Genomic DNA, 13763 nt, shown 5'->3' with positions numbered 1-13763 from the left:
GCCGCCGGCAGCGCACGCTCGACCCCTAGCCTCCCCAGAGCGAGTGCCGTACATGTACGGTGATTTGAATGTGGGAGCCAGCCTGCAGCAGTATATCTGTAGCGGTTGGTTGCAAAGCGGTTAAAGTAACAGTGCAAATCGCAAAATATGGCCTGGTCATTAAGAGGGAAAATCTTCCGGTCCAGAAGTGGTTAAACAGGTCCTCCCTGATAGACCCTAATTTATTTACAAAAGAGCACCTACCCTTAGGGATCAGATAGCCAAAAATATTTTAGACCCACCCACAAAATCTAGTTTTAATTATTTCAATTATGCATGTGTCCATTCTTATTTTGTTATAAAAACAAAAAAAATAGGAATAGAAGAATAAAAATATTTCAATCATACACTACAGGTAAACAATACTCTATAAGGGATCCTATTACTCAGAAGACAGAAGGAGTTGTCCATTGTATTGAATGAAGTTGCGGTCTACAGTATGTAGGTCATACAAAGTTAGCTAAATGCATTTAAGAGCATGTGTACAATAAAAATCAAACACTCGCCAAACATTTTCTTTTGTAGCATACAAATGACCCCAGTGTTAACATTTTGGGGAAATAAAAGATACAAAGCCCACTGGAGGGGTTCAAATAAAGTCTGTACTTTGAGCCAAAAGGAATCAAAGTGAATCTTTGAACTTGGTACATTGGTCCCCACAGGACTCAAATGCTAAATTCAATATTAAATTGCTTTATTTTATTAATATTATATTTTATAAATTTTATTTTTAATGCACCTATGTGTTTAGGTTTCCTCTGTTTTCAATATTAATTTTCTGTGTATCCAATGATAATTGTTTTGAATAGATGGGTGCATTTTTCCATTTTTATCACTAGATGTCGCTAGTAAGGACATCTTTTTAAATATTCAATCCTACTTTATATATAGTGATTGCAAGATTGTTTATATATCTACTTGCTGACCAAGCCTTTTCTGGCACTTTTTGTTTACAAGTTTCAATAAGGATTTCTTGCTTAGAATCCACAAAACTTAAATATATATATTTATTTTTTTTAGCGGAGACCCTTAGAGAAAAAAAAATGGCAATTGTTGAACTATTTAATGTCATACCGTATTTGCAAAGCAATCTTTCAAACCCAATTTTTTTGGGGAAAAAAATACACTTTAACCACTTAAGCCCCAGCCCTATTTCGGACACTTTTTGTTTACAAGTTAAAATCAGTATTTTTTTCCTAGAAAACTACTTAGAACCCCCAAACATTATATTTTTTTTTTTCGCAAAGATTCTGGAGAATAAAATGTCGATCGTTGCAATATTTTTTGTCACGCAGTATTTGGGCAGCGGTCTTTAAAACGCAATTTTTTTGGAAAAATTTTGAAAAATCACATTTCACTGCATTTAAAAAATACTAAACAGTAAAGTTAGCCCATTTTTTTTGTATATTGTGAAAGATGATGTCACGCTGAGTAAATAGATACCCAACATGTTACGGTTTAAAATTGCGCACACCCATGGGATGGCGACAAACTACGGTCAATAGAGATCTCAATAGGCGATGCTTTCAATTTTTTTAACGGTTACCAGTTTAGAGTTAGAGTGTAGCTCTTTTTTCTTAATTATTGCTCACGCTCTGGCGATCGCGGCGATACCTCACATGTGTGGTTTGAATAGCGATTTCATTCGCGGCTCGACTTCCGTATACGTTTTTTTTCGTGCGCGAGCTAACGGTGACTGCTAACATTTTATTTTTTTTCCTATTTATTTTATTTTTTTTTTTAACTTTATTACAGGTTTTTAAAAAAATAAAAAATAAATCTGATCACTTTTATTGCTGTCACAAGCAATGTAAACATCCCTTGTGACAGCAATAGGCAGTGACAGGTACACTTTATGGAGGGATCGACGGTCTAAAAGACCCTAGACCCCTCCACTACACTTTGATGTATGCAAAACGCCGAAAAGTGCGTTTTTGCATATAGCCGTTTTTTAAATCTGCCGCCTTTTGCAGCAGAGTAACCCGGAAGTGACGTCATGGACGCCACCTCCGGGTTACGTCCTCGGAGACCCGATCGAAGCCGTTTCCGGCTTTGATCGGGACTCCATCCAGCCGGCGGACATGCCGGCTGGGTGCTCAGGGCTCCCGGTGGGACGGGAGCCCCGAGCAAAGTCGCGGAAGGCGGCGGGAGGGGGGCGTCCCCTCCCGCTCACCCGGGTAACGATCGAGCGGCTCCCGAGCCGCATCGGTCGTCACTGACGGAAAGCCGACCATCGGCTGTAAACCACGGTAGCGGGATGGTGTCTCTAGCTAGAGGCATCATCCCCGTATAGCACCGCAAAGTTTGCCGACGTAGTCCTACGTCATTTTGCGGTAAGTGGTTAATGAACATAAATGCAAAAAAAACAATATATAACCCAATTTTGGTAATGTATAAAAGAGGATATTATGCTGAGTAAAAAGATACCTAACATGACACACTTTAAAATTGTGCACGCTTGTGGAATGGCGACAAACTACGATACCTAAAAATCTCCATAGGCAATGTTTTAAAATTATTTACAGGTTACCTGTTTAGAGTTACAGAGGAGGTCTAGCACTAGAATTATTGCTGTCACTCTAACGCTCGTGGCGTAACCGCATGTGTTGTGCGAACAGCGTTTGCATGTACAACTTACATATGCGTTTGCATCTGCGCGCGAGCACAGAGGGTTGGGGGCGCTTGAATTTAGTTATTTTTTTTCTCTTCATTGCCCCTTTTTTTTTCTTTATTACTTTTTTTCCTATTACAAGGGATGTAAACATCCCTTGTAAAAGAAATAAGGGACAACAGGTACTCTTTATGGGGAAATCTGGCGTCAATAAGACCCCAAATCTCTTCTCTACCTCTAAATGCAAAAGATTAAAGAAAAAAAAAAAAAAACTGATCTATGGTTTAAAATTAAAAAATTGGTTACTTCTGTCCAAGACCATAGAGGCAATCAGAGATGATCTGGTCTCTGGTAACCTCTATGGCCAGCTGCTTGACCCTTTGGATTGTTTCTCGGGCGAGCTGGCAAAACGGTAAGCCCGAGAATCACCATCGAGCAGCAGGAGGGGGGGGGTTGACCCCTTCCGCTGCTCCTGAAAGCAATCCAGCAGCAAATTAGCCACTCAGACCACTTTAATGACAAAGCCAGTTGCCAGCTGAAATTCAAAAAAATACAGAGGTTATAGCTTCAGCCATAATCATGGTAAACCACTTGTAAGCCGCTACATATATTTATATATATATATATATATATATATATATATTGCAGTCAGCAAGCGTATTTTCTTGGTTCTTTTAGATTGCGAGGACGTACCCAACTTCATACCCCTGCTTGTATGGCTGTTTTTATTATTTTTACTGTTTTTCCTTTTGCTGACTTTTATTTTTTCTCATAAACTATGCTGCAGACCAAGAGAAAACGGTGCCTCACTTCTTTTGTCTCGAAATATGGCACCTGTAATATGAACAGTAGCTTGTATTGTACTAGGTTTATTGCCTATTTGGACTAATGGTCTCAGGGAAAATGGCTTTTTGGTCTCCAACAGCTATATAGGCCCTCAGAACACTATGCGCTCTTTTCGTTCTGAAGCAGTCATGTGGGCATGGCAAATGCATCAAGGGGCAGAGCATAGTGACATCATCATGCTACCCAGGGAGCATGACCGGTAAGCTGGTGTATGGAGGTGGGAGTTTGTGGTGTTTTAAACTACCTGTGATTGATTGTCATTAAAGCCAAGTTCCACCCAAAAGTGGAACTTGCGCTTTAAGTACTACTGACCCCTTGACATGCTACATTTGGCATGTCATTTTTTTGAGGGGGCGTGGGCACCTAGATTTGACAGGTACCCACTCCCACTTCCACTCGGGCAACCTAGGCCGGCTCAAGCGGAAGTTCTCCTCTCGCCCTCCCTTCCTGCAATCTTTAGAACGTGCAGCGCGACTCACGCATGCACACCTGGCTGAAGCCGCAAGCTGTCACAGCCGGGTGCCCACACTAGTGATGCTGGCGCCACGGAGAGGAGCGAGGCTTCAGGCGGCCGCATCGCTGGATCCTGGGACAGGTATGTGTTTATTAAAAGTCAGCAGCTACACTTTTAATAAACACAGAAAAGGCTGGAACACCACTTTAAGCTCTTGAAGTTGTGCACTGCTTCCTTGGTGCACTTCATTTGGAGTTTCCTTTTTGTCTTGAGTGAAGGAGCCTGGTTATGCCCCTTGTTCTATGGGAGAAGCTCATGCATCATTGCTGAGGCACCTGCTTTTCAGGGGCTTGTGAAAATTGCTCCATTAACCCTTCAGTGAAAGGCGCCGATTGACCTATTATTACCAAATAGGTTCACGTTTCCAGGTGAGAGCAGAGAATGAATGGTGGTGGGAATCTCTATGATGACACTGAAATGGATCACTGAATTATGGATTTCCCCCAATTCTTAGCCCATCTCACAGGGTTTTTTCCTATGGACTTGTCTGCTATTTTTTCATGGACTTTACCTATGCATTGATATGTGTAATGCAACTATGATTAATGCTGGTACATCTTGAGACATTTTTCCTGGTTTATCACCTATATTTGATGTTTATATGTAGATATATTTTTTACTGATTTAGGCTTATTGAAAACACAGCTAGTTTTTACATTGAAAATATTATTCACATGCGTTGTTTGAAGTAATTTGGTTCAGTTTATTCTTGTATTTGTTGTTTTGCGCTGCACCCTCTTTTTTTTTTTTTTTTTTTTTGCATTTTTTTTTTTATTTATAAGAATATAACCTTGGAGGTCATTTTTTTTTTTTTTTTTTTAAATATAGCCCCTAAATTTTTTTTTAGGGTGCTCCACCTTCCTCTATGTCATTGATATCAATATATATCATGACAACTGGGTCCTCCCCATCCCCACCCAACAATCACACTACCCCCAGCATCTTCTCCTCCTGCAGCCTGATCACACGGCTCCTGGCACCCTCTCCTCGGCATCCTCTCCTCCTACTCCCTGAAGAGACAGCCCTCAGCGTCCTCTGCTCTTGTTCCTGCTCCTTGATCCTTTCCCCTGACTACAATGCAACCAGTGTCCACTTCTCTTCCCCTCTGTCACAAGGTCCTTGGTGTGCAGACCTTGACCAATTAAGGACTGCCCTATAGCAGATTTACTGCTACAAGGCACCCCCCAGCTGTTCACAAAGTGTCAATTAGTGTCCAAATGTCCACCGCAATATCGTAGTCCTGCTATAAGTCGCTGATTGACACCTTTACTAGTGTATAAAAATAAATATTCCAGCATACATACCACAGTTTGTGGACGTTATAACTTTTGTGCAAACCAGTCAATATAACGCTTATTGGGATTTTTTTTACCAAAAATAATATGTAGCAGAATACATATTGGCTTAAATTTATGAAGACGTTTGATTTTTTTCCATTTTATTACTGGATGTTTTTTAGCAGAAAGTAAAAAAATATATATTTTTTTCAAAATTCTCAGTCTTTTTTTGTTTATAGGGCAAAAAAATGAAAAACGCAGTGGTAATCAAATACCACCAAAAGAAAGCTCTGTTTGTGGGAAAAAAAATATATACATGTTATTTAGTTACAGTGTTGCATGACCACACAATTGTCAGTTAAATATCAATCTAAGAGAGAAAAAGCACATGGAGGCAGATCAAACAAATCTCAACTGGCGGGCGTTTATTTGGAAACTCAAGGTACAAGGAGGGAGGCGATAGGAGAGCTAACCCAGGGAACAAACAGTAGGCACAGCAATGGAGGATAGTCCACAGGGCGGCAACGGAGGAGTAGTTTTCAGGGCAGCCGAAAGCACAACAGGGGTCCAAGTCCTTAATCCAGGGACTAGAACAGAGGCAGAGAGGCGAGTCCGGGGCACAGGCAGAGAGGCGAGTCCGGGGCACAGGCAGAGAGGCGAGTCCGGGGCACAGGCAGAGAGGCGAGTCCGGGGCACAGGCAGAGAGGCAAGTCCGGGGCACAGGCAGAGAGGCAAGTCCGGGGCACAGGCAGAGAGGCAAGTCCGGGGCACAGGCAGAGAGGCAAGTCCGGGGCACAGGGGCTAAGTCCTCAGCACAGAGCAAGGAAGCAGAGTTTGGGCACTCACAAGGCAGCACATCCAGGGAGGGGAATCCCAAGATGGATAGGTGGGGTCAGCTAGGCAGGGTCATGCAGCTGTTTGGTGGGTCCTGGGGAGGAGAAGGTCCGTGTAGTCTGGCCGCAGCACAGGACCACACACAGCCTGTCAGCAGCCAGGGGAGAGAGAGAGAAGAAGGAACACACAAGTGCCAGGACCCCACTCCGGCATTTTATACCAGAGCGCTAGTGCACTCCTGTCTCGGGGCAACCTGCAGCTTAGCCTCAGGCTGTCCTGACAACAGGCCCTGCCCCCACACAGAGAGTGCAGCCATTGTTCCCAGAGGACACAGAGTGCAGGAATTGCAGGACCGACAAGAGGGGAGGGGTGCGGCGACACGCCTGCATGTGGTGAATCCACATGCAGGCACAGCAGAGATACAGACTGCCCGATGCCCGGCCGGGGAGGACAGGATAGTGACTCAGCAGGGGAGCAGTTCCCTTGCAACCCAGCACAGAGGCTGTGTGCTCTATGTGATGGAGGCCGCTGCACAGCGGGGATATGGCGGGGTCTATGCTGGGGGAGTCAAGAAGGAATCAGGGGAGGGGCCAGAGCAGGGATTCTGTGACAGCCATGCAGTGCCGTATTGCAAAAATGGTCTGGTTGTGAAGGGGTGGGGAGGGAAGTGGTGGTTTCAAATCTGAAGGTTAAGTGGTTAAATTTATCAAAATCTGCATAGCAACTGCAACTGTTAGGCCTCTTTTATATGAGGTGGATCTGTTTTGATGGACTCCGCTAGCTCAATGTGGATCGCTCCGCTGATGCCCGATGAGCAGGTGGATAACAGACTCACTGTGCAGAGATGGACCTGTCAAGAGTCCTGCTCTCCTCTATGGACAGCCTGTGCAATTTGATCTGACCCGCTGGACGGATGACGAACGTATCACAGATCTTGTAGGATTGGATGCCAGGCGTCAAACGAACACATGTCCGCTGACATCCCTACCTCCCAATAGAGGAGAATGGGTGGCCCGAAAAACAGACAGGCAGACCTAACTGCTCCGATTATGTGAAAGGGGCCTTATGACTTGTGCACACGATCAGATAATAGTACGAAAAAAACAAAATCGCTTTCAAATTGATCGCACAATAATCTGATCGTTAATACACAGGTTTCAACAGCCAATCACAACATTTCTTCCAACAAAATCTGAAGAGACAAACACAAAAACTTGTCGTACGACAGCCTAACGAACAACAATCGTTTAACCACTTCTGGACCGGAAGGATTTGCCTCCTTAATGACCAGGCCATATTTTGCGATTTGGCACTGCGTTACTTTAACGGACAATTGCGCGGTCGTGCGATGCTGTACCTAAATAAAATTGATGTCCTTTTTTTCCCCCACAAATAAAGCTTTTTTTGGTGGTATTTGATCACCTCTGCGATTTTTATTTTTTGCACTATAAACAAAAAAAGAGCCACAATTCTGAAAAAAAAAAAAAAACAAACAATATATTTTCACATTTTGCTATATAACATTACCAAAAAAAAAATTTTTTTTTAACATTTTAGGCCAATTTATTTTCTGCTACATAATCTTGGTTAAAAAAAAAAAAAAAATCGCAATAAGCGTATTTTGGTTTGCGCAAAAGTTATTGCGTCTACTTTTTTTTTTTTTTTTTAACTAGTAATGGCGGCGATCTGCGACATTGCGGCGGACAGATCGGACCCCTAACTGACATTTTTTACACTTTTGGGGGGACCAGTGACATTACTACAGTTATCAGTGCTAAAAATATGCACTGTTACTGTAATAATGACACTGGCAGGGAAGGGGTTAACAGCGTGGGTGATCAAGGGGTTAAATGTGAGCCTAGGGGAGTGATTCTAACTGTGGGGGGGGTGTGGCTTGTGAAATGACCATAGAGACCAGTGTTCCTATATAGAAGGATCACAGGGGCTCTGTGATCATTCCAGAGAGAAGAACGGTCAGATGTGTTTACAACAGCTGACCGTCCTTCTCTCTCAGCAGGGAGCGATCACGGGTGGCTGGCGGCAATCGGAGCTGCATGCCCTGTGCATTGGAGTCCCCGCTGCCGAGTGGGGGCGGGAGCGCGCCCCCTAGCTGCAGGCACGCGACCGACGTAAGTCTACACCGGTTCGCGCAGAACAGCTACACTGCCGCAGTAAATAGGCTGCGGGCAGTCGGGAACCGGTTAATCAGTACAGTATGCGTCCGCTTCAATATACAAAGACCACGCATGATCAAAAACACGAAAATAACCCTAAAAAAGCCTGGCTGCCATTGTTTTTGTTTTGCACTATCCGATATGTAGCTACACAACCAGGAATGCTTTTCCAGAATCGCACGAAAAAAATCATACGTTTAGTACGCTTTGTTGAATTCGATATTAGTATCATGCAACAAAATGCAAATGATAGGTCGCCAAATTATCTGATCATGTGTACGAGGCATAAGGCTGGTCAGTTGTGATTGGTTAAACATTTTGAATCGTTGTAGCATGAGCAAGTGTAAAATTTAGACAACAGATCTGCATGACAAGCTGACAGTTGGGGAGAGTAACAGAATGAGGTGTCCCTGCTGTGACTGGCAATGGCTACCTTGCTGCGCAGACTGATGGAGTGGATGGGAGCTGCTAGACATGAATGCCTTGCCTTGGATCCTTTGCCTGAAGCCCTTCCATCTCCGGTCTCTGGCAATCAGCAGCTGTCGGTTCCCAGTGAAACCTCTTCCCCCTTTCCTCTCTTCCTGTTCCGGTGTTCTGACAGATTGCTATACCCTGTCAGATTGCTATAGCCCGTCACTTCCGGTTTACGTACGTCATGAAACAGCTGTGCGAGTACAGCTCTGTCTCCGCCTACTGCCCCCTCCCCTTCAGCCCTCCTCTTCGGTCGGTCGGCTCCGGTGTCTGCTCAGTCCTAGTGCCTGTTCTTCACAGAGGGGAGTGAAGGGACCTCGCAGATTCAATCTCCTTCCTGCCTATACAGTATTCCTCTTGTAAGAGCTATTCTAAGGCTTTAGGAGAGGAAAGTCAGCAAATACTTAATAAAAGCAGAGGATTTGCCCTATTTTAGTCCCCATTCAAATTGGAGTGACTTGTCATGCGATGTGATGGGACAAATCGCATAAGAAGTCGCACCCTTTTGCCGGCCGTTACACTGTTTAAATCAGTGCGATGCCGACTTTGCGGTGCTGCACTGATTTGAAAAAGTCGTTTCTGCACTACTTTTGGCGATTTCGGGTGCAACTTGCATAGATATCTGTGCATGAAGCCGCACAGATGTCTTCCAAGTCGCACCTGAAATCACACATGTGGTGGCTTTGAAATTGTGCGGTTTCAGATGAAGTGTTGAACTCTCACAAATTCAAAGTTGCAGTCAATGTGAACGGGGGCTTGGAAACTATGACTGTTTATACTAATCTACCTTGTTATTCGCTGGCTACTTCACTCACTGTGCCTGCTGTACTTCCAGCTTGGACTGCTTCCACCAACCCTACAGGGGAGTCCGCCAATGTGTGAGGGTCTTTTCACACGGGCGGTCTGCTCGGCGGACTCTGCTTTGTTGGGGGGGGGGGTCGCTCCGCTGATCCCTGCTGACAAGGCGAATGATAGGTCCGAGCAGAGTCCTGCTCTGCCCTATAGTGAAAACAGACCACCAGCATGTCTCCAGATCTAAACCCTATTGAGCATTTGTGGGGCCTCCTCTAATGGAAGGTGGAGGAGTGCAAAGTCTCTAACATCCACCAGCTCAGTGATGTTGTCATGGAGGAGTGGAAGAGGACTCCAGTGGCAACCTGTGAAGCTCTGGTGAACTCCATCCCCAAGAGGGTTAAGGCAGCGCTGGAAGATAATGGTGGCCACACAAAATATTGACACTTTGGGATCAATTTGGACATTGTCACTTAGGGGTGTACTCACTTTTGTTGCCAGCGGTTTAGACATTAATGGCTGCGTGTTGTCATTTTGAGGGGACAGCAAATTGACACTGTTATACAATCTGTACACTCACTATTTTACATTGTAGCAAAGTGTCATTTCTTCAGTGTTGTCACATGAAAAGTTATAATAAAATATTTTCAAAAATGGGAGGGGTGTACTCACTTTTGTGAGATACTGTATTTTATACACTGCTCAAAAAAAATGAAAGGAAAACTTTTTAATCGGAGTATAGCATCAAGTAAATTAAACTCCTGGGATATTGATCTGATCAGTTAGGTAGCAAAGGGGGTTGTCAATCATTTTCAGATGCTTTGGTGTTAATGAAATTAACAACAGCTGCACTAGATGGGCAACAATGTGACAACCTCCAAAACAGAAATGGTTTTACAGGTGTAGTCAACTGACATTGTTTTCCCTACTCATAGTTTCTGACTGTTTTTCACTAGTTTTGCATTTGGCTAGGGTCAGTGTCACTACTGGTAGCATGAGGCGATACCTGGACCCTATAGAGGTTGCACAGGCAGTCCAACTCCTCCAGGATGGCATATCCATACCTGCCATGGCCAGAAGGTTTGCTGTATCTCCCAGCACAGTCTCAAGAGCATGGAGGAGATTCCAGGAGGCAGGCAGTTACTCTAGGAGAGCTGGACAGGACCGTAGAATGTTCTCAACCCAACAGCAGGACCATTATCTGCTCCTTTGTGCAAGAAGGAACAGGATGAGCACTGCCAGAGTCCTATAAAATGACCCTCAGTAGGCCTCCGGTGTGAATGTCTCTGACCAAACAATCAGAAACAGACTTCATGAGGGTGGCCTGAGGACCCAATGTCCTCTATTTGGCTCTGTGCACAATGCCCAGCACCGTGGAGCTTGATTGGTATTTGCCATTATTATTAAACACCAGAATTGGCAGGTCTGCTTCTGAAGCCTTGTGCTTTTCACAGATGAGAGCAGGTTTACCCTAAGCATATGTGACAGAAATGAAAGGGTCTGGAGAAGCCATTGAGAATTTTATGGTTGACCGGTTTGGTGGTGGGTCAATGATGGTCTGGGGACATGGAGGGACGCACAGACCTCTACAGGCTGGACAATGGCACCCTGGCTGCCACTAGGTATTAGGAATAAATCCTTGGACCCATTGTCAGAATCTACGCTGATGCAGTGGGTCCTGGGTTCCACCTGGTGTATGACAATGCCCGGCCTCATGTGGTGAGAGTATGCAGCCAGTTCCTGGAGAATTAAGGAATTGATACTATTGAATGACCCCACGCTCGCCTGATCTAAATCCAATAGAACACCTCTAGGACATTATGTTTTGGTCCATTCGAAGCAGCCGGTTGCACCTCAGTCTGTACGGGAGCTCAGTGATTCCCTGGTCCAGATCTGGAAGGAAATACCCCAGGACACCATCTGTGGTCTCATTAGGAGCATGCCCTGATGTTGTCAGACATGCATACAAGCACGTGGGGGCCATACAAACTACTGAGTACCGTTTTGAGTTGCTGCAATGAAATTTCAGCAATAAGGACTAGTCTGCTGCATCATTTTTCACTTTAATTTTTGGGTTTTTATTGAATTTAACCCTCTGTAGGTTGGTCATTTTCATTTCCCTTAAACAATATGGCATCTTTTAGTTCCTAACACATTGCCCAGTCCATATTAGTATAGATATTCAGCATGATATTTTTCCCTATTGGGATCTGATGTTTTTTCAAAGTGTTCCTTTCTAGCCTGTAGAGGTCTGTGGATATGCCTTCCCAGACCATCACTGACCCACCACCAAACCGGTCATGCTGAACAATGTTACAGGCAGCATAACGTTCTCCACGACTTTTCCAGACCCTTTCAAGTCTGTCTGATGTGCTCAGGGTGAACCTGCTCTCATCTGTTAAAAGCACAGGGCACCAGTGGTGTACCTGCCAATTCTGGTGTTCAATGGCAAACGCCAATCGAGCTCCACAGTTTTTTCTTGTATTAGATCGCTCTAATTACCAACATTTGACTTTTGATGGCTCAATCAGAATTAACCTTCTTGCTGGTCACCGTCTGGTACATTCTTGTATAACTGGTTAAAACATCAAATCTATAATATCAACAAACTATTAAAATTACTATTAAAAATATTATTTCCAACCTTATTCCTTAATAAGGTTTCTTTTAATTATTAATATATATTATATACAATTAAACTTCAAAGATAGCCTTCCAAAAATTCCTAGTCTGGATATTTACCAATCATAATAAATAATAATTTATGCTAGCATTGCCATTCTTTCAATTTGAATTTGTTTTTTTTTTTCAATTTTGATAATCCAACCAATAAAAAATAAACCAATTCTGTTCTTTGTCTGTGGGGTTGGGGGTCAAATTCAGAGGCCCCTAGTTCATAGACAGATAATGGATCTTTACTTAAATAATTACAGGAGGAATTCAATAATATGGAATTTACAGTGCCTTGCGAAAGTATTCGGCCCCCTTGAACTTTGCAACCTTTTGCCACATTTCAGGCTTCAAACATAAAGATATAAAACTGTAATTTTTTGTGAAGAATCAACAACAAGTGGGACACAATCATGAAGTGGAACGAAATTTATTGGATATTTCAAACCTTTTTAACAAATGAAAAACTGAAAAATTGGGCGGGCAAAATTATTCAGCCCCCTTAAGTTAATACTTTGTAGCGCCGCCTTTTGCTGCGATTAAAGCTGTAAGTCACTTGGGGTATGTCTCTATCAGTTTTGCACATCGAGAGACTGAAATTTTTGCCCATTCCCCCTTGCAAAACAGCTCAAGCTCAGTGAGGTTGGATGGAGAGCATTTGTGAACAGATTTTCGATTGGATTCAGGCCTGGCCTTTGACTTGGCCATTCTAACACCTGGATATGTTTATTTGTGAACCATTCCATTGTAGATTTTGCTTTATGTTTTGGATCATTGTCTTGTTGGAAGACAAATCTCCGTCCCAGTCTCAGGTCTTTTGCAGACTCCATCAGGTTTTCTTCCAGAATGGTCCTGTATTTGGCTCCATCCATCTTCCCATCAATTTTAACCATCTTCCTTGTCCCTGCTGAAGAAAGGCAGGCCCAAACCATGATTCTCCCACCACCATGTTTGACAGTGGGGATGGTGTGTTCAGGGTGATGAGCTGTGTTGCTTTTACGCCAAATATAACGTTTTGCATTGTTGCCAAAAAGTTCAATTTTGGTTTCATCTGACCAGAGCACCTTCTTCCACATGTTTGGTGTGTCTCCCCGGTGGCTTGTGGCAAACTTTAAACAACACTTTTTATGGATAAATGTCTTTCTTCTTGCCACTCTTCCATAAAGGCCAGATTTGTGCAGTATACGACTGATTGTTGTCCTATGGACAGAGTCTTCCACCTCAGCTGTAGATCTCTGCAGTTCATCCAGAGTGATCATGGGCCTCTTGGCTGCATCTCTGATCAGTCTTCTCCTTGTATGAGCTGAAAGTTTAGAGGGACGGCCAGGTCTTCGTAGATTTGCAATGGTCTGATACTCCTTCCATTTCAATATTATCGCTTGCACAGTGCTCCTTGGGATGTTTAAAGCTTGGGAAATCTTTTTGTATCCAAATCCGGCTTTAAACTTCTCCACAACAGTATCTCGGACCTGCCTGGTGTGTTCCCTGTTCTTCATGATGCTCTCTGCGCTTTAAACGGACCGCTGAGACTATCA

General features: G+C 43.7%; 1 protein-coding gene across 1 annotated transcript in view; it reads right to left on the bottom strand.

Annotated features, from left to right (window-relative positions):
• FERRY3 (FERRY endosomal RAB5 effector complex subunit 3) overlaps positions 1 to 8871 on the bottom strand; it is a 107486-nt gene extending 98615 nt beyond the window's left edge. Inside the window, exon 1 of the mRNA XM_082256109.1 lies at positions 8729 to 8871. Coding sequence (XP_082112235.1) covers positions 8729 to 8771 — 43 coding nt within the window. The 5' untranslated portion in view covers positions 8772 to 8871. The remainder of the gene's footprint in view (positions 1 to 8728) is intronic.
• Positions 8872 to 13763: the final 4892 nt, after the last annotated feature.

Source organism: Pelophylax lessonae (genome assembly GCF_965119305.1).
Source record: "Pelophylax lessonae genome assembly, chromosome: 4".
Taxonomy (NCBI): domain Eukaryota; kingdom Metazoa; phylum Chordata; class Amphibia; order Anura; family Ranidae; genus Pelophylax; species Pelophylax lessonae.
This window is presented reverse-complemented; position numbering and strand designations above follow the sequence as displayed.